At 39.8% G+C, this 21,572-nt stretch overlaps 1 protein-coding gene across 1 annotated transcript in view; it reads right to left on the bottom strand.

Moving 5' to 3' along the window:
• Nucleotides 1-2: 2 nt before the first annotated feature.
• Nucleotides 3-21,572, bottom strand: part of tead3a (TEA domain family member 3 a) — a 37,259-nt gene continuing 15,689 nt past the window's right edge. The window contains exons 3-12 of the mRNA XM_016289391.1: nucleotides 8,343-8,407; nucleotides 7,622-7,684; nucleotides 5,741-5,869; nucleotides 5,611-5,654; nucleotides 5,471-5,535; nucleotides 5,253-5,389; nucleotides 2,220-2,393; nucleotides 1,867-2,010; nucleotides 1,613-1,765; nucleotides 3-138 (exon numbers count right to left, since the gene is read on the bottom strand). Of these exons, the coding sequence (XP_016144877.1) occupies nucleotides 25-138; nucleotides 1,613-1,765; nucleotides 1,867-2,010; nucleotides 2,220-2,393; nucleotides 5,253-5,389; nucleotides 5,471-5,535; nucleotides 5,611-5,654; nucleotides 5,741-5,869; nucleotides 7,622-7,684; nucleotides 8,343-8,407 (1,088 nt within the window). The 3' untranslated portion in view covers nucleotides 3-24. The remainder of the gene's footprint in view (nucleotides 139-1,612; nucleotides 1,766-1,866; nucleotides 2,011-2,219; nucleotides 2,394-5,252; nucleotides 5,390-5,470; nucleotides 5,536-5,610; nucleotides 5,655-5,740; nucleotides 5,870-7,621; nucleotides 7,685-8,342; nucleotides 8,408-21,572) is intronic.

Below are 21,572 nucleotides of genomic sequence, written 5' to 3'. Positions count from 1 at the left end.
AGGTGTTTTCGGCAAAGCAGTCATTCAGTCCTTGACGAGTCTGTAAACGTGATACTGTGCTCCGTGGTCGCTTGTAGACACCTCAAACACGAACGCAATGCAAAGCAAAGTCTCTTGTGTGTCTCTGTTTGTGACAACCTGAGGAAGAGAAAAACACATCAGGGAAAAGTGTAATAGAACAGTAGAATAGTAGAATCATGCTAACTTCAAAGAAAGCTTGGCATAGTACAGTAAACATTTATGTTGGATGAGCATAATGACATAAGCTTGGAAATACAGTATAATTGTAAAAATATCCCCCATTGTATTTTTGCTGTGAAATCTTTACAGATTTTTAGTCAACTTTGACATTGTAAACTATTTAAAATGTGTTTAAAATCACGTCATTTCCAAAAATGCTTTAATTTATCCTATAGTCTTTAAAATGGGACAAACATCAATATATAAATAGATTTCATGTCTTTACTGTCACTTTTTTATCAATTTAATTCACCCTTGTTGAATAAAAGTATTAATTTCTTAACCCTCATAATGCATTCAGGTCCGTTTTGACCCAGATGACATAAAAATGACTAAAAAACCCACATAATTTAATGAGGGAATGAAACTTTGCAAGTGCTTTAAGACCCTCAAAATATATATATTTTTTTCTCAGATTTTTTACAGTTATTTTTAAGAGATATAGCCATTTAAAAAAATAGTAATGATAAAACTAAATGGGACCCGGGTATGTATGGAGTACCATTAGCTGCCAAAAAATACTTTTTGAAGTTATATTAGCGTCCAAAAACTTTTTGCTATATTATTGCAAAAAAAAAAAAAAAATCCCTATATCTTTAACTCTTTTGCAACTGATTTAGCAAGCAAAAATAATTTACTTATATTTATATTTACTAATATTTATGTTGTTTTGTAGAAATAAATATGTAGGTTTCATAATTTTTTTTTTTTTTGTAATCATGAGTTATAAATGCAAATGAATTTAATTAAATTCTATTAATTCCAAAAGGCTTAATACTGTTAATTCTCAGATTATATGTTCTTATAAATTTCATTCAATTATATATTTACATTTCTATTTAAATTAAATTATATATTGAATATTTCTCATCATTATTGAAATATATCTCATCCCAGTTTGTTTTTTTGGTGTGGTTCAGTGTAATTTTAAGTTTCAAAAGAATTTCTCAATTTTTCTCAAGTTAATGCAGTAACATTCAAAACTTTCTTTCTTTTTTTTTTACATTTATTCATTAATCAGAAGTTGCTGATCAGATATAGTATGCTTTTAGTTGAAACATATTAAGTTATGACTATTTTATAAAACAATGATTCTTCAGGTCTGTGAATGTGAAAATTGAATTCAGGTTTTGAATGCATTAAGAGGGTTAAAAAATCTTACTGATCCCAAACTTTTGATAGTGTGTCAAAAAATAAATAAATAGGCATTAGTCAATAATGAAATTCCTCTGTTGAAATTCTTTAAACAGCAATTAGTTTTCCCCATCATTCTGATTCAACATTCTTTGGGGTGTTTGGCCAGTTCACACTTACGAATTGAAAGAGGTCCAATCTTAAATCCCTACTTTGCCCTGTTTTCTCATTCTCTTACCTGCAGTATAGTGAAGTTCTCCAGGACGCTGTTCATCATGTATTTCTCTGGCAGGTGCTTGAGTTTATGGATGAAGTTGATCATGTATTCACACATGGGTGAGCGATGGATCCGGTAAACGTACCTCCCGCCCTCCACACGCGCATACTCTGTCTAGGGGTCAAAAAGTCAAAGTATAGATGATGTTTTGAAACCACTTTTGTCAGTACAGACCAACACGGCTATGAATAGCTATGAATATATGGTGACCTCACCTCGACTTTCTCTACCACCTGCTTCCCAAAAGAACAGACTTTAGTGGAGACAGTGATGGTCATGTTTTCAGCGCTGCTGTACTGACTGCTGACCCCATAGAATGAGCCTGCACCATCCTGAACATTACTGCTGTTCAGATCAGCCTGAAACACATTACAGAAGAGAATCTGTTTGAAAATGCCTCACATAGACCAACACAGTTATCCTGAAGACCTTGACTAAGCAAACTTTCATTTTTATGGGCCTTTGTGAATTGATGGTAATTTTCAAACACATAACATTTACTGGGCTTTCAAGGCACAACAGTATCAATTATGACAGTACAGCTCAACATGCATTTGTTAAAACCCACCCAGAATTTGACCAGAAAGAAGGCGTTCTGTGGGCCTTTCTCATACAGCTCCTTCAGCCCTCCCTTCCTCTCTGGAAACTTGTCGTAGATCTGACGGATGTCCACGGCCTCCAGGAGAGGATCTGTGTATGAGGGGTTTGTCTGGGCGATGTGGACAAACAGGTGCTTGCTGTACTGTGGATTAACAGGTGAAGAGGTGACCTTTATTGCACTGCATGAAATCTTGTCATTCCTGAAACATATTATGTTTGTTTTCATCTGTGACAGTATTGTTATTGTTAGCTAAAACTATTGAAAATCATTTTCAGTAACCAAAAGCAGAAATAAAAAATGAAATATAAAAACTAGATTAAAAACGTAAAGTGAAACTTAAATGCAAATTAGAAATGTTGCTCTGGCAGATAAAAAATAAATAAATAAGTTGAAGCTGAAGTACTAAATCTACTGAAACTGAAAAAAAAGCTAAATATAATATAAAAAGCAAAACCTCATGAAAATCACCACATAAAATACACTACATCAAAATAAAAACATGAAAATATAAAAATAAAAGCTAAAATATTAATAAATACTATAATAGTATATAAACTAGACAGATAAAGTTTGAAGATAAACTTTGATGTTGGCTTGACAAAGCCTTGTCTGAAAGATACAGGATGTTTCTAGCATATTTCACCATGTTGCTACATGATATAGGTTGCTGCTAAGATGTTTATAGTATGTTTTATGCTGCTAGCATGTTTTTTGCACACTGCTCCCTTATGAAAATAAACCATGGTTCCCTTTCAGTCGGTCACTCCGAATCACATCGAGACAAGCTTTAGGACCTCAGACCAGCGCTTTGTCTGTTACGGAGACCGGGAGAAGGGGAAGGCCGTCTCTAAGCAGAGTATGGCCCACTGGATTGTGGATGCCATCACCCTGGCTTATCAGGCACAGGAGGAGAGTGAATCCGTCATCAGTGATTTGTATTTTGCTAATAAGAACTTTATTTAGCAAGTATTGGTTATATTTAGCACTGATTACACTTTGCACGTTCATTACATGTGCTTGTGTGGTGACTAGCACGAACCGGATCGACATTCAATGCAGAGAAGGAGAAACAGATAGCGCTCCGGGTGACTGGAAAAGCCCGGAGTTCCTCTGTTGCCGCGTGGGAGAGCCGCTAGCCGCTCGCGCGAGCCAAAGCAACAACGTTTCATCATACCGCGGGACCCGTCGCGTTCTGGGAAAACCTCTCAGGCCTGCAACGTAGGGTGGGTGTGTGAGTGATAGCGGGAAAGTGGGCCCACTGTTTTGTTACTGAATATAGAGAGTATTTCATTGGGTTAAATCCAAAAGTGTAAGATTTTGTTATTGAGTTGTACATTTGTACATTTTCCAAGTTAATCCCCTAACGTGTGTTTAACACTTGTGAAAACAGAAGTTTGGTTTATTTCATATTGTCCCTTCTTTTAAAGGATTTGATTTGACATTGAAGAAGTTGTTTACACAGTTTTATTATCCTTTCACGTTGCTTTACTAACTTCATTGGGTTATTTAAATATATAAACCAAACCTCATATGACCAGTATTGGATTCTATCGTCTTTATTGCTGCTGGAAGGAAGAGAAATATTATAGTTAACTGTTAAAGTTAATCATAACCGTGAAACAAATACTTACCCAGGCCCCAGCTTTAACATAGCGGGTATCGTTACTGGGGTTACACATATATTAGCATGTTGTTAGCATGCTGCTATTATGCTTTAAAGAAACCATCCTGGCAAACACTTTGCAACGCTCTAGAAACCGCCAAAACACCTTAACTACACTAACATGCCAAAAACCTACTCACAAATTAGATCGTTAAAAAAATATAATATTGAAGTTTTTAAAGACTCTCTTAAAATAGTTAATTGGAATGATATTCAAAATATCTCAATAGTTGATGATGTTTGGAAAAAATGTAAAGTTTTATTTCTTAAAGTAGTGGACAAAATTGCGAAGGAGGCAAAACGTAATTTTATTAAGAAACAAATTCAAGAAAACAAAGAAGATCCTAAATCTCTGTGGAAGGTGTTAAATAGGTTCGATTCAATTGGTAAATCGAAATTTACTGTATCAAAAGTAGGTCTAGATATTGATGGCAAGATAGAATTTGATAAAAATAAAGTTGCTAATAAATTTATTTCATTCTTTTCATTAATTGCTAATAGTCTAGTTGATAAGATTCCTCTGTCCAAACTAAATTATGGGATTGATTTTGTTAAGCGATTTTATTTAAAACAAGGGGTGTTGCCAAATAGTTTTTCTTTTGCTAAAGTTAGTGTAAATCAAATTACTAAAATGCAAGATGAACTTCAAGTGTCTAAGGCAACTGGGCTGGACGATATTCCCGCTAGATTCTTAAGAGATGCTGCAGATATTATAGCTCCAACTATTACATTTATTGTTAATCTCTCCTTGGAAAATTGTATATTTCCATGATCCATCTGATATGAAGTTAGCTAAAATGATTCCATTATTTAAAAAAGGTAACAGATATGATCCTGGAAACTATCGTCCAATCTCCATTCTTAATATGGCCTCAAAAACTTTAGAAAGAATTGTGTATAAACAATACAGTTGAGTATTTAAATAAGAGTAGTTTAATTTATGATCAGTCAGGTTTTAGGAAATCTTATTCGACTGATACTTCTTTACTTTATTTAACAGATTTTATAAGGAGGCAGATTGATGAAGGTAAAATGTGTGGTATGGTACTTTTAGAAAGTGTTTGACACTGCAAATCATTCAATGCTTCATTCAATAATCATTCAATAAGTTAAGTGTCATGGGTCTTTCAAGTAAAGTGATAGCCTGGTTGAATTCCTATTTAACTGGGAAAGAAATTGATGGGATATTAAACTTTATTGTGTTATCCTTGATGAACAGAGTGTATTCACTACTTTTTTGTCAAATAAACATAAACAACGCAGAAACCACATTGCACCCTAAGACCTTAGCATTAGCAAAATGCTAATATAATTTTCTCAGCAGAAGTGTGACTCACTGTGTCAGGGTCTCTCTGGAGCTCCATGAAGGCCGAGTACTCCAGCATGCGGAGTTTAGAGGAGGCAATGGTCCGGTCCTGCCACACAGGCATGGCAGTGGCGCTCGGAGGTTGCAGGGTGGGTAACTGCTCATAACCTGTCGAGAAAACATGCTGGTTTAGGCCGGGTGGTCAGTCTAAGTTTACTAGGGTTGAAATCATCCCAGCACTGCTCTTACTTGATATGGGTATAGGCAGTGGAGGCTGAAGGGTGGAGTACGGACTCGGTGCAAAGGGTTTGATGCTAGAAAAACACAGGGACAGATCAGCAGGATCTCACAATAACACTGAGATTAGATCAGATGTCAGAAATACTCACTCCTGAGAAGGTCCAGGCTGTCCTGGGATGGGGCCTGGCCAAAACTAGACAACAAAACAGAGGACAATATAAGTTTGAAGGTGATGGTAGAGAACTGGTCAAAAGAGGGTGACTTAAACTCTGAACTTACCCGGGCTGGAGGGGGGTAGGGGTGCTGAGGAAGAGGAGGCAGATGACTCTTCATCACACTTGCAGAAACGATCTGAGCGGAGGAAAGAGCGGCCATGTTCTGCAGGGCTTTGTCTTTGGAAGCCTGATCCTGAGAAAGACACAAGAAAAGCTCATCAGAAGCACAGTTTCACTGGCGGGGAAATTAACTATTTGGAACAAAACCTGGATTGAAAGAAACTTCAGAACTTTCCTAATATCTCAGATGAATTTCTCTATTGGAATTTTTAAAATAATAATTAGTTTAAATAATATTAGTTATGGTTCCAAATAAAAGTTTTATTTACAATAATAACAAATAATATGCAATCTTTATGAAAAGCAGACTTCAAAGATATATACACTACCATCCAAAAATTTAAGGATCCTTAATTTTTTTTTTTTGCAGAGTAAATAAATAAATAAACAAACAAATAAATAAATGGTTAGTGGGGGGGAAATAATTGGACATTCTATTGGAAGCTGTTAAATGGTCCTGGAAACCATCGTCCAATCTCCATCCTTAATGTGGCCTCAAAAATGTTTGAAAGAATTGTGTATAAACAGATGTATGAGTATTTAAGTAAGAGTAGTTTAATTTATGATTTTCAGTCAGGTTTTAGGAAATCTTATTCGACTGATACTTCTTTACTTTATTTAACAGATTTTATAAGGAGGCAGATTGATGAAGATAAATGTGTGGTATGGTACTTTTAGAAAGTGTTTGACACTGTAAATCATTCAATACTTCATTCAATAATCATTCAATAAGTTAAGTGTCATGGTTTTTTCAAGTAAAGTGATAGCCTGGTTGAATTCCTATTTAACTGGGAAAGTTTAGAGAGTAGAAATTGATGGGGTTCTTTCTGAGGAAACTTTTGTTAAAAATGGAGTCCCTCAGGGAAGTGTTTTAGGCCCTCTTTTGTTTCTTTTATATATTAATGACACGCAAGTAGTTTGTGATTGTAATTTGTTTTTATATGCTGATGATTCTGCTTTGTTAATTTCAGATAAGGATGTTGGTAGGATACAAGTGCATTATTAATTTTTTTTACATTATAAGGTGGTTAAAATTTGAATCTGAACACAAATTTGAATGATACAGGTATCATCTTAAATCAATGAATGAATAAACTAACAAACAATAAATAAATAAATAAATAGTGAGGGGAAAATAATTAACGAAAAACAAGACAACAACCAGGTAGTTTTTTTTTTGTTTGTTTGTTTGTTTTTAGGTGGAAAATGACTTACAAATTAGAATTATGCAGAAGCAGAAGTGATTAATCAAAACAATACAGTGTACTACTACTAGAGTGAACATATAAATCACAGAAAGATGTTAAAGATGAGTTATGGAGGTCAAGATAAGTTAGAATGGGAGAAATAAACAAACAAATAAATAGTTCAGTCAGATACACACAATAGCTTATGTGTAGCGACACAACAGAAAGCAATGCAATATTAGGTCAATCACAAGAGGGCCCCATTACTTTACAAGCATGCTGCTCAGTTCCATCACAATGTGTTTTAATGAATGCCTGTACACTACACACATTATGGTACATGTAAGCTAAACATCACATGTCATTATAACAGTTAGAGTGTGCCACAGATAGGAAGGGTTGGTGAGTTTAGGAAAAGCCCAGTTTGCAGCTCAGGTCAGAGCAGAGCAGACTGCAGTGAGCCGCATACCTTCAGCTTAGACTGAATCTCGCGAGACTTTCTCCGCGCAAGAACCTGCAGATGGCTAGACACCTGCAGGAAGGACGTCAGAGGAGGGAGAAAGGAAGGAAGGGAGACAAGACAAGAAAAGAGAAGAGAGACATTGAAAAGAAGCCACTAGGTGGCAGCACAGCCATACCTTAATGCCAGTTTGATATTCCCTCAGTTTCTTCCTGGCTAACACCTGTATGTGACTAGACACCTGAGGCAAAACAGGGTCACAGACATTTGATATCATCCAACACATATGTATATATGTCATAACAACAAATCTGTCAAAATAACCAAGTGACCAATAATCCTTAGAGTACTGACTTTTTAATTACAGCATTGCAGTTTCAGTGTTCACAAGAAAAACTGCACATTTGCACTGCTTCAGAATTGGCAAAAAATAGATATATTAGACCTCTGTAACACAGATCTGACACTTGTTATGATACGTTTCTATTTATAGTGTAATATTAAAGGTGCATTAAGTGCATTATGTTTCCAGTTTTACACCTAAAGAATTGAACAGTGTTTTGCCAGATATGTTTACATTTATAATAATACGTAATAATGTGTGATATGCGCCTGTGAATGGGATAATCTCATAATAGCATCAATAACTGAACATGTTTGCTTTTGCGCATTGCAGCATCCACACCAATAGGTGTCAGTATAAAGTTCAGTGTTATTTCAACAAGTGAAACAAAAACACTGACACATGAATAAGCCAAACAAACAAAAAAAAGATTAATGACTGAATCAATTACAAGCATCATAATCTAATTATACCAGAATATAGTGATAATCTTTGACTTCGATACGACTTCTGTTGTACCCATTCAAACAAGTGCTAACAGAAACTGTCACATTACCTGTTTTCGAGTGCGGGTTTTTCCAGTCCGCAATTTTATGTATCTTGCTATCAGCTCATTACGACCTGGAAAGGCATCAATAAGAAACACAAGATTAGTAAAAATGCAAAAATACGCAGTGCTGACAAACACATGTAGCTGATTAATAAAGGACTGAGCGGAGTGTCAGTAATAATAATAATAATGTTGAAACTGAAAATAGATATGACATATTATAAAAGTTGGGTTAGCATTTATAACACTTAGGACTTCATATCTTAAAATAAAGTTCAATTCATTATATAAAACATGTTTAAGTTGTTTTTCTGCAGCAGTAGCTCAACTTGTACAGCGCTGCATCACGCCGCAAGGTCATGGGTTCGATTCCCAAGGAAAAAATGGACTGTTACAATGTTTCATTAATGGACAAAAGTGACTCCCAAAGGAATAAATATTCATATTTTTCTCTTCACATGTAATTTAACACTTTTAATTAAAGCTGGTGGGAACAAAGACTTATATAAACAGAAAAGCACACTAAATGCTGTAATGCCTCCACCAGCAATATCACAGTAGGGTGTAAAGCCTCCTATGAGACCATTAGTTTATTAATAGACCATTGAAAGACAAGGCTTGTGACAGAAGAGTAAGGCGATACGGGTGGTGACTTGGCAAAAGAATAAAATAGGGCCACCATGTGTCAGGGCGTTGACCAATCAAGCTGTTCTGAGTGGACAAATGTTTTCATACAAAGAGGAATTTATTAAATGAGTACAATAATAAATCGGTTTGTATAATGCCATTAGAATGATGATATTAGAAAAAGGGACGGGAATCAAGGAAGACGAGAGGAGATAAATTGAGGTCAAGAGATAAAAAGGATTTCATTTATAAAGTGTTGACCTTGTGAACAGCTGTGCAAAGTTTCAACAGTGAATCTTTCTTGACACCCCCACCCTCCCACTGGCATCCCACTCACTGACAGTCGGACCACCTGAACCCAATACAGGAAACCCTGCTCCCTAACCGCAAGCCATATAACACCAGGGACTCATATACAACCTGTTGCCAGCAAACAACATGTTTGGACATTGTAAATGTGCAAACAAATGAAGAGATCTGTGATAAGACAACCCAAATATAAATAAAGCACCATGTTTCCTACATGGTGCAGAAGATGACAGAATTCAGGAAAAAGATCCACTTCCTGTCATGATAGATTCTTTGTGGTTATAGACTGATATATTAGCTAGTTGATTAATAGACCAATTTTTGACCGAGCCAATGGTGTTAGGTCGGCCAAGTCGGGTTACTAAAACAAATATATAGGTTGTACAGACAACCATATAGACAGCTATATATATATATATATATATATATAAAACCCATATACTGTAGGTTGTCCAGTTGTTCTTTGGGCATTTATATTTCACCTAATATAAATATGCTTTTAGGCATTTATATTTCAACATCTAAACTCTCATTCCATCAACAAGGCAGGTAGACAATTTTATCTCTTAATGAGAAGAAAAGAGTTGCTCTTTTGTACTCTAGAGCTGGGGTTCCCAAACTTTTCCATTCCACGACCGACGACCCACCTAGACAAGTATAATCTATTTCACGACCCACCAAAATATTTGAGATAAAAAAAACAACTGACATTACTTTAAGCCTAATCTTAATTAAAAGTTTAATATGACAGAAATTAAGTATTTAAGAAAAATAACCATTTTATTTTAGAGTACAACTGTAAAATTTCACTACTAATATTTAAGTTTTAATTTATTTGTTTACAGATGTTAAAATATGAAACGTCCATAAAAACGTGAAGCAGGCTCACTCCAGTGAGCTGTAATCTGCGCTGCAAGTGTTGTTAAACTCATCGCGGGGTTCAGCGCAGAAAATGCATTCATGGTCTTTCAGTGTGTAGGGGAGAGCGGAGCACAACCCAACACTTTTTTAGCAAAGCAGAACTATCTAAAACAGTTTTGAGATTAAAATAATTGTGAAAAAGTTAAAAATAATAAACAGATGTGTCTCATTTTAAATAAACACTAAAAACCGAGATGACAAATTTACTTCAGTCAGAAATGTACTTGTGCAATGGTTAAATAAATGTTCAGCAATATCTTCAAAAGATTTTTTTTTTGAAAAAATCTAGAGCAGGGGTTTTCAAACTGTGGGTCGCAGAGTGGAACAAAGTGGGTCGCACAAAGTCACTTGGCTGCAGCTAAATTTGCGTTTCAATGACACACACACACACAGTTCAGTCTAGGGCTGCACGATATAGCCTATCAACATTCATTACGAAATGCAATATCCTTAGTACGATTTTTGAATCACAATTAAGTCCATGATTTAGCCATGTCAGGGAGACGGTGTGTGTTTCAGTGCGATGGCAAAAGCACTTTATTTGGCCTTCCGGAAGTAGATGCAATTAGGATGTTGGGGGGGGGCGCGAGTGAAATTAGACAAACTTGGGGGGGCGCATGTCCTAAAAGCTTGAAAACCCCTGCTCTAGAGTACAAAAGAGCAACCCTCCTTGGCGCCAACCCGGTTTGAGAGTTTAGATTTGTGAGTTTGTGAGTGCTTACTACCAAGATGATACAATAGTTGTCCAATGATTTATCACACCAACAAGAACAGATTAGAGCCTCTCCAATTTAATTTAATTATCTATTACTGATGAAATGACAACATATGCAAATGTCAAAGAGGATTAGTCATTCAGACAGCCTTAATGAGAGAGAAACATCCAGACAGTGACAGACAGAACACGTGTAAAAGAGAAGGCAAACATCTTCTGTTCCAGACATACAGAGGAGAGACTCTGATAGAGAGAGAGGCTCTGGCTCATTTTCAGATTTTTAGCAGCCATGAACTCCTGAGCCCCAGCCAAAAGCTTTCAGAGGGCACTTATCTCCTAGCCTGGCTACCTGTCCACAAATAGACTGTTTACGACCCTAAAAAAATGGCTGCACTTCCTGGGAGGTTTGGAGAGGAAGAAAGGAAGATAAGACTGGAACACTGTAGCAGGGAGTGTGGAAGAAGTCAACAGACAGAGAAAGACAAAAATGAAAAGAGGACATGACAAGGGAGAAGCAGAAAGAGGTCTCAGATGTCCATCACAAACATAGATGCATCTGACTTCAGACACACGACGCATGTACATTCATCTATGAAGGCCACTTCATGGGTTTATTCATCTTTGCAAGTAGTCATTTACCCAAAATGGCTTACAGTACAAGGACTTTTTTACAAGGACAATCCCACATGAGTAACTAGAGGCTCCTTCCTGCAGGTCTCACGATATGCTTTGCTTAAGCACATAATGGTAATACCTCTTGATTGTCCCTTTTGGGGACTCAAACTTGCAACCTTATGATTACTAGCTCAGTTCTAGGGGCAGGGTTGTCCAACCCTGCTCTTGAAAGCCCCCCTAATGCCCCTTTGCTTCTGAAATGCACCCTTCACATTCCCTTTTGCAAAGCCTGCAGACTTTACAGCAGAGTAGTACCCAACAATCTATACAGAAATACTTCACCAGGGTATTGAATCGAAGGGGGACTGTAGGGACAGAGTGTACCATTTGGGATAGGGTCTATGCCACACCACCCTTCCAATTAATTGTAGAATGTAGGGCAGAATTTAATCAAGCTGTTTCCTACTGTTGAAAAGGTAGCCTATAGGTTAACATAATTCTTCATGGTCACATGGGAGATTTAGTTATGAATACAGTCTGCATTGTGTCACTGTGACTTTCCCCCTTAATGTCCTGCATGAAAAAAAATGCTTCCAACTGAAGTATACCAGACAAAGCTTAGAGAGAAGCAAACCCAACCATCCAACAAGGGCTATTTACAACAACTACCTCAGAATACAAAAGAGAAAGTCTTTTCGTCTTAAGAGCTAAATTAGTCTACCTGCCTTTTTGGTAGGAAAATTAAAGGCTGACCATTCCACTGACAAAGTGCTGAGTATAAAAATGGCCAGTTAAACATCCACTCCATATCAATGTCTGCATAAATACTCCTGCAGATCTGACTGAGGCTGTGCCAGAGGAAAGTGCTGATTTGCTCCCAGATTCCTCTAAAGTACGTCCAGGAAAAGCAGGAGGGAACTGAAACCTGCTTTGCACACATTTATCCCCCTCAACAAAGGAAGCTCCCTCAATGGCTTTGGCCTATCCTCCTTTCCTGAAATCAGAATGGGCAACTTGTGCTCCAGCTGGGATAAGCATGTGAGACAGATTGCCACGGCAAATGAACAGTGTTTGCATATGTTTTTGGGCCATATTGACAAGTATGTGAAGGTGAACCCAGGCTTGAGCTCTCGTTTTCAATTATGTCAGTCCTGTTGACATAACCATTTGGAAGTGCTAAACTAATTGCAGGACTGCAATACATTTTGGACTTGCCCTGTGGGTCACTTGGTAAGAAGTCTGTAGAAAGAAGTCAGTGAGGATGATGATTAGCACCTTGCCTCGGTTAGTTTCCCTCTCTTTCATGGATAATTTTTCACCTTGACAGTTTCCTCCCAAAATTCACCCTGGTTAACCCTCCATCCCACCAGATGTGTAAGTTTACTGACAAAAACCACCTGCTTTTTAACAACTCACCCACCAGCCACCTGTTAACTTTGGCCCGCAGTAAAAGATTGGAAACTGCTAATCAAAGAAAAACCCAAACCAATGGCCAATCAAAAACAGGTGCCATGCCATACAAATTAGATTCTCATAGAACTGGTGCCAGTCCTCTCAATCAAGATTCTCAGACAATACAGCAAGATGTGCTGTATTATGCTCCAACAAATCTCAAGGTAATGAGATAGCAATTCCATATGTTGCATTTCCTGGATGTTTTCAATGGAAACACTAGACTGGAAACCTTCTCTATAGACAACCGTCACCTGAATGAAGACTCCAAATTTTTGTACTGGTAGTTGCTCAAGTTCTCCCAAACTCCTATACCTTTTAACTCCCAAATTTTGTCCAGTTTATCTATGAATGTTACCTAATTATACACCAATAAATGTTTCTTAATATTTCACTGGCCAATACAATGGTATTCCTGAGATTTATACTGACACCTGTTGGCACGGATGAAGCATCTGCAAAAACAAATTAAACTGATCATTTAAAACTGATACATTATCAGTTATCTTGCCATTACCAAACAACCCTAGACAGACATATTTTTCGCCATTAAATAATTGATTACACGACTGAATGTGCCTGATATCAAGTAAGTAGTGTTTAGCTGCCCATATAATTGTAACATGGCACCTTGAGCGTTGACTTGCCCCATGCATTATAAAATATATTTTTCTAGACCATGACTGGATACCTCATCTCATGTGAGTGTACATACTACTAATAAATTCAGAACATTTATATTGCTCAGTGCAGATGAGAGATGATACACCTTCTACTGCACTGTAAAAAAAACTCATCATTTAAAAAGACATGAAAATAATAAAATTCCCAGGCATAGAGGACAAACAATAATGTGCATTATGTGGAAAATAATGTGTTTTTTTAACCTTAAACCGCATAAACACATTTCATTACACCAAATACACAAAATAATGTTCTTTTTTAGCAACATCATACAACCCCTTTAATGTTTGTTGCTTTCCTCAGCACTTTCCCTCATTTAAAGCAACAGTTCACCCCAAAATGCTGAAAATGTACTCACCCTCAGGCCATCCAAGATGTAGATGAGTTTGTTTCTTCAACAGAACAGATTTGTAGAAATGTAACATTACATCACTTGCTCGGCAATGGATCCTCTGCAGTGAATGGGTGCCGTCAGAATGAGAGTCCAAACAGCTGATAAAAACATCACAATAATCCATACCACTCCAGTCCATCAGTTAATGTATTGTGAAATAAAAAAGTTGTGTGTTTGTAAGTAACAAATCCATCTAGACGGTGTGGATTACTTGTGGATTATTGTGATGTTTTTATCAGCTATTTGGACTTTTGTTCTGACAGCACCCATTTACTGCAGAGTTGAACAATTTTGACACAGACTAACAATTTTGAACAATTATAAAATGTGTAATGTAGCCTATAGATGGATCAGGAAATATCACGAGCCAGGCTTGAACCTGCATCATCCATATGAGCACCACGGCACAATGTTCACTTTTGTTTCACAATGTTCAGACATTTCCTAGAGAACATTTCCACCCATCTCCTGCAAATGGGCTGTGCTTTGTCATTCATCTCACAAATGGGGGAACAGCAGTTCCCTTTCAGTCGGTCACTCTCGACGTCATGTCGGATGACCGACGAATTGGGATCTCGCTTAGAGAGACCAATCTACTTCGAGTGTAAACTAAACGAGCCAATGCACATTGGCATGCGATTATTGCATCCAGCTGCTGCTGATTACAGCGTGAGTATAAGTAGGCAGCAGATGCAGCACATATTCAGCTTTTCGCTTCGGAGCCGAGCGGTTCTATCGTTCTGCTCCTGACCTTCTGCTAAGAGTAAAGCTACAGTCAAGCACGCTCTTCGTGGGCTCTCATGCTGGTGGGACGGCACTTCAGCGGCGGTGGTTTTCCAATGTCGAGTGGGTTGCACACAACAGGCTGCACTACCCCTGTGTGTGTTGCAGACGGCCATCTCCCCTGTGCGCTTCAGCACACTAAAAGCGCAAATTCCATCTAAAAGAGCTTCACGGGTGGAACGTCTTTTTAAAGACGTGTCTTTTTAAAGATGTCGTACCATCCGTGTGTTTCTGGGTGCGGTCGTTACCTGGCGCCGGGTGATGGTCACGATCGCTGCCTCTCATGTCTGGGCATGAAGCACGCTGAGGTGGCTTTCGTGGATGACTCATGCTCCCATTGCGGGGGTATGACCATCTCGGAGTTGCGGACCAGACTCCGTTACCTGCAAGGGGGTAGAGTGCCCATGCCACTGCCTAGATCTGGGGTTCCCTCTGGCGCCAGCCGGGGGTGCCCTTCTTCTGGCAGTGGGCGGATTGGTCTTGCGGTCACGGTGAGGAATTCCCCTCCGGGGATGCCCCAGCCAGCCGGCACTCCGAAACCAGCGGAGCTTTCAAAAGAGCAGGCTGGACCCTCCTGGGGGGTACCACCTGTTTCTTCCGAGGCTCCCCCCGACGACCGGATGACGGTTGCAGCATCGGAGGGCGAGCCGGATTTCTCCGGGGATGAAGTTCCGGCAGCGTTGCCGCCCTTTGGGCGGTCAGCGGTGCCGGATACGGACCCGAAAATGATGGCTATGCTTTCCAGTTCCCCAGGTGGAGCGGTCGGTTGAGATGCAATTGTGTCTAAATGCCGCTACCACTTGGCGGGGCAAACCGCTGCTCCCCTCCCGGGCCTGTAGGCACTTGTCGGCCTTGATCGGCAATGCTTATACGGCCTGTGGAGAAGCTGCGTCCGTTTTACACGCTTCGGCATTATTGCAAGTGCACCAGGCTAAGGCACTGAGGGACTTGCATGAGGGTGGTCACGACCCGGAAGTTCTCAAAGAACTCCGCACCACGACGGACCTCACGCTACGAGCGACGAAGGTTACGGCGCGGTCTCTGGGTCGTGCGATGTCCACTATGGTGGTCCAGGAGCGCCATCTCTGGCTGTGACAAGACAAGGTTCTTGAACGCCCCCGTGTCCCAGACCGGCCTGTTCGGTGACACGGTGGAGAACTTCGCCCAGCAGTTACATCCTGCCCCGGTGTGTAGCTGCTGCCTCCACCCGGCCGCCGGTGGCAGCGCCTCAGCCCGCTCATCGGCGAGGGCGGCCCCTGGCCGCTGCCCCCACTCCTGCGCAGCGTCCGCAGCAGCCTCCAGCAAAACTGCGCCGAGGAGCCGGCCGGAGGGCAGCCACCCCGCCCGTCCAGGCCCCCGCCAGACCTGGTAGTAGGCGAAAGAGCAAGAGGCTGGGACATGCGACCCAGAGATGGAGGGAGTCGCTCTTTGGGAGATGATGAATGCACCACTCCCTCCCCGGAGGAGGGCCGGGCGGAGAATCTTTTGTTTCCTTTTTTGACCTCGCGGTCAGTGGTACCCAAATACTCGACAAAAGAGCAATTTCTTCTACCTCTGGGTCCCCTGAGGGGACGGGGATGAACCGGGCCCTTCACAGGCTCCCGTTCAAGATGCTCACACAGAAATGCATCTTCAGGTGTATCCGTCCTCAAGATTGGTTCGCAGCAATCGACCTGAGGGCCTGTACTTAGATGTTTTGATCCTTCCGCGCCACAGGCCATTTCTGCGGTTTGTGTTCGCGACAAAAAGAAAATCTTACATGTTGAAAGATGCACTTTCTTCTTTGTGGCCTTTTACCTTATTTAAAGTGATTTGACCTCATTGTATAGTGTTACAAATATCTTTAAAAGGTAAAGATAAAAAGACTTATTTTAGAAAGTGGACAATAGTTCCTTGGTGCACTTTTAAGTACAAAATAGCAGCAAAGTGACAGCATATGCAATTTCGTTACGACATACCTTTGGAACAATAAATGTCACATAGTTACACTCTTTCTAGTACTTTATGTTGAGGAAGAGGATAGAACAGAAACTTGAATTACCTACTAAAGAAATGGGTACTTTAGGTGATTTCTTGAGATTCATGCAATTATAAGCTTACTATAAGTCACTAGCAATATGTATATATGTAACAACTATGAAGCATGATGTAGATAGGCAAAGGCAATAATTGCAAACAGTATGTGTAAATATGTGTGTGAGTTCAAACATTTCCGGAAGATCCTGTTTGAACCACTGGCAATCCTGCCGAACATGTTTTGACTTGTTCTGAAACAGATATGAACACACACCAAAATTGTCAAAACATTCGAGCTGGAGTATGAGACAACTGGACAGTTGGTCCATCTCCACTGCGAGAGATCAAAATGTCAAAAATGTTTTCAAATGATGCCATCTCATAATACCACTTCAGGCTAGCACTTATCTGAAGTGAGAACATCTGAAGAACACAGTTCCTGGAGCATGTACATCTTTCTAACTGAAATTAAACCCTTCTAACCCGTTGAAACATGGAAGGGTACGCCCTGACCTTTGACAACCCCTGAAGAGCAAACTTTTACCTTTTGACCCTTAAGTTCTCAACATTTACTTCCCCCAGGTCCTGTAGTCTTAAAGGGGTCATATGATGCGATTTCCAGTTTTCCTTTCTCTTTGGAGTGTTACAAGCTGTTCGTGAATAGATAAGATCCCTAAAGTTGCAAAGACTTAAGTCTCAAACCCAAAGAGATATTCTTTATTAAAGTTAAGAGTCGTCCATGCCCTCCTAAAACGCCTCATTTAAACACGCCCCCACATGTCTACATCATTGTGTGGGAAGATTTGCATAATGCTGCCCAAATGTTCACGCAACGAAAGAAGGTGTAACTTTGATTCTCGCTGTAGTATTGTTGCTGCCGCCGCCATGTTGTGGAGACGCTGTGTGTTTCGTTGTAAAAGCGAAACTACTTTGTTTGGTTTTCCAAAGGAGGACACAACTAGAAATCAGTGGTTAAGTTATTATTTACAACACTGTTCCAGAACAGTTCAAACCATATATTCAGATGTGTGCAACGCATTTTACAGAGGACTGTTTACTGATCCTGGGAGAGTAGACTACAATGCCGGCTGTTCTGACTCACAGCCTGTAAGTATGTTTTCATATGTAAAAAATTTGCCACTGACGATACAAACGGGAGTTTTGAGCAGTGTAGAGTAGCGCTTGTTGTTTGTCGTTTCTCCGATCACAACATGGTTTTATGTTTACGCGGCGCGATGCAACGCAACACGTAAAAAGTCAGTATAAGTCATTATAATCAGTAATTATGTCCCCACTGGATACAACAAATGCCTCGTTTAGAATGGGTTTTTATTGTTTTTGTCTCGTCGTGCCGGGACACGGCATCACAGTATGGTAAGGGGCGTAACATTTCAGTCACATGAAAGTAGGGGCGCAGGTGGCTTCCACAGGACACTGGAAGGGGCGGTAGCTGTGGCCTTTTGGTAGGATCCCAATTCGTCGGTCATTTGACGTGACGTCAAGAGTGACCGACTGAAAGGGAACGTCTCGGTTACGTATGGTAACCCTCGTTCCCTGAAGGAGGGAACGGAGACATCACGTCCCGTCGCCACAGCTCCTGTAACACCGCTGAGCGGCCGGGTCACCGGCTCGGCTCCTACGCGAAAACCTGAATATGCACTGCATCTGCTGCCTACTTATACTCACGCTGTGGTCAGCAGCAGCTGGATGCAATAATCGCATGCCAATGTGCTTTGGCTCGTTTAGTTTACACTCGAAGTAGATTGGTCTCTCTAAGCGAGATCCCAATTCGTCGGTCATCCGACGTGACGTCTCTGTTCCCTCCTTCATGGAACGAGGGTTACCATACGTAACCGAGATGTTCTCCATGATATCTCCTCAGAGGATCCATCACATCTGAGAAGCTTGTGCAACCGAGATTATGTCATGTGCCTTCTCCGAGATGGTCCTAATTCAAAACTTCAAGTGAAAACAGACAACCGTAACTATCAACAAGCTCAACAAATAGCTACTACTAACATAAAAGGCTGCGTAATGATGAACAGAGCCACAAATTAGCCTAATTCAGAAAAGACCTTGAGATCATTTGCTAAGCGTTAGCATTGATATATTATTTCTCAAACAGCTTTGACACACTAGCGATAAACTAAAACGATTGCAGGTTGAGACTTTAAACAAGAAACTTGGCAGGGTGTTACAGAGTATTTGTTAAATCTAGCTAACAAAATATATATTGTGTGTTTGAGTGGTCCAGACGCTACAATAGTTAAACCATGGTAACCATGGTTTTGCTACATTAACCATAGTTGAACCATGGTATTTGCAGTAAAACTGTGGTTATACAAATGGTAATCAATACGCCACAAATCCATGGTTTTTTTTCGTAAGGGGTAGACCTAAATAAATTGATCAAGAGGAAAAATTAGGCATGCAAATGCTTGAATCTGACAATTTACTCAGATTCAAAAATACCTTGCACACATATGCAGTGGCGTTAAGCATACATTGTACGCCTTAACATGAGTACGTTTATTCACGCCTCACGCCTTAAAGGGGTCCTATTATGCTCTTTTACAAAGTCTTGTTTTTGTTTTGGGGGTGTACTAGAACAGGTTCTCATACTAGGTTGTTCGAAAAACACATTATTTTTCACATATTTTACATTATTACAACACCTCTCTCCCCAGTCTGGCATGAACGGCTCGAATAGTTCCTGTATCAAATGAAGGCCCGCCTTCTGAAATACGAAATGTGCTGTGATCGGTTAGCTGGGCCAGTGTGTGTGCTGTGATTGGTTAGCTTGGCCAGTGTGTGTTGTGATTGGCAGCACTCGGCGCCTGGTCGGGAAATGACACTCCCCTTATCATAGCCGCCTGCGAGCTTCAGTGCAAATATTGTGTCAAAATCAAATCAATTTGAGCGCGATTTAAACCCGGATGATTGTAACCACTCTAAGTTTGTCTGCCTTGGGAAAGCTAGCGTGCCTCCGACATAGTGATAACACTCATTGCCTTCTCTAGTGCAGCTCAACCAGGTCTCGTCCCATTCGTCGATATTTGTGATATCCCAAATCCCGGAAAATATGCGTTGTAGTCCAAACGAGTCATTCGTTGTAGTTTTTGAAAAGTGATTTCTGTTAAATAAAATATCTCCTTTTGAATTGGACTTTGAGCTTTGAAACTTTGCAGATCTTTTTTATGCTCAAACAGCAACATTACAGACTAACTAAAGTTGAAAAAGTGAAAAAGCATAATTGGACCCAACTGTCCAGTAAAGGAGACTGTATATTCTCTGAATATTTGCTAAAAAACTCTTCTGACATATTTGTCAGCTTTCTTTTTAGATACATTATCAAGACAAACACAGCAATATGCACAGTAGCTTTCACGACATTATCGCAGTGGCTTTCTTTGTTTCTGAACTCGGAATGTAATGAGCATGTAAATGAATGACCAATCGGATTGCAATATTTAGGCCTCATATAAACAGAACTTTCAGAATTCCGAGTGATGAAAATTAGTACATGTAAACATACCAGGTGGGATTAGACTACAGGTTACCAGGTGAAATTGAATAGCATATTACGTCTTTCATCCTTGGGTTTAGACTTATTTTACTTAACAGTTTTTAGACATCTGGTGATGATTCCTCACTGCAACTTTACTCAAATGTATATAGCAAACTCTGAGAGAGCAAAAACAATCCAAAAAGTCACTAGGGCAGTTCTCTCCTGCTTGCATCAGATAGCCAGACTATTTTAGTGCTTTCTATAGTCAAAGTATACATTGTGGCTGATGAAATTGTGTGCACTGGGGTGGAGAAGAGAGAGAGAGGGGGCATATCAGGAGACTCTGTTCATTTTCGGAGATTGACATCAGGGTCCTGGCAGGAGTATCGTAACTGGTCCGGGATGGGGCTGTTTGTAAAGCGAGTGTAAGGGGATGATCTTTACAAGAGAGGGGTAAGCGGACACACATAGTCGACGGATCGCGCTACCACAAAAGGACAAAATGCCTGGCTGTTGAAACAAACCTTCTTCATCTGTTGCGAGGGGGAGTAGCCCGTGTGACAGACGTGGGTGGAGTATTACGGCGGAGGACAAGGCCACAGAGTTGTGGAATGTGTGTCCCCTTCAAGCCGAGGGGAAAAACAAAAGAATGTGAGCCAGTCTCCATAAGCCTTTTCTACAGAGAGGGTCAAATGTCAAACCACCTCAAAGCCAAATGAGCTAATTTGTGTGAGCAATCATATATTAAATCCTGAAGCGTACCAAAATCAGTTAACAAAAGGATTAGGGGTAGGTCATAAAGTCGAGTTTATCACTGTTACATAGTCTAATCCTAGCCCAGTCCTTACTAATTACTGGGTGTTCATGCTAATGATTTGTAACATCACAAAAGTGCCAAATAATTACCATAAAGTATGCTCACATTTATTGCTGTTTGACAAATTGTTGCGCCTGAAATCTAGAGGAATCCATTTGATTGGGAATTTCATGTAAGTGTGATTTCCCCACGGAGATTTTGCAACGGTTGGTCATGGGAATTTTCTGCATCGACCAACAGAAAGCTAAATGGTTTGAAAGTGATTTCTGTGTAAGCTGGGCTTTATGCATCGCTACACTATTGACAATGAAATTTTGCCAAAATTTTGTGAACGCAGCTCTAGAGTACCTGCTAGTATAGCAATAGCCAATAGTATCAAGTATTTTAATAACTAA

Source organism: Sinocyclocheilus grahami, unplaced genomic scaffold (genome assembly GCF_001515645.1).
Source record: "Sinocyclocheilus grahami isolate Dianchi unplaced genomic scaffold, SAMN03320097.WGS_v1.1 scaffold245.1, whole genome shotgun sequence".
NCBI lineage: Eukaryota > Metazoa > Chordata > Actinopteri > Cypriniformes > Cyprinidae > Sinocyclocheilus > Sinocyclocheilus grahami.
This window is presented reverse-complemented; position numbering and strand designations above follow the sequence as displayed.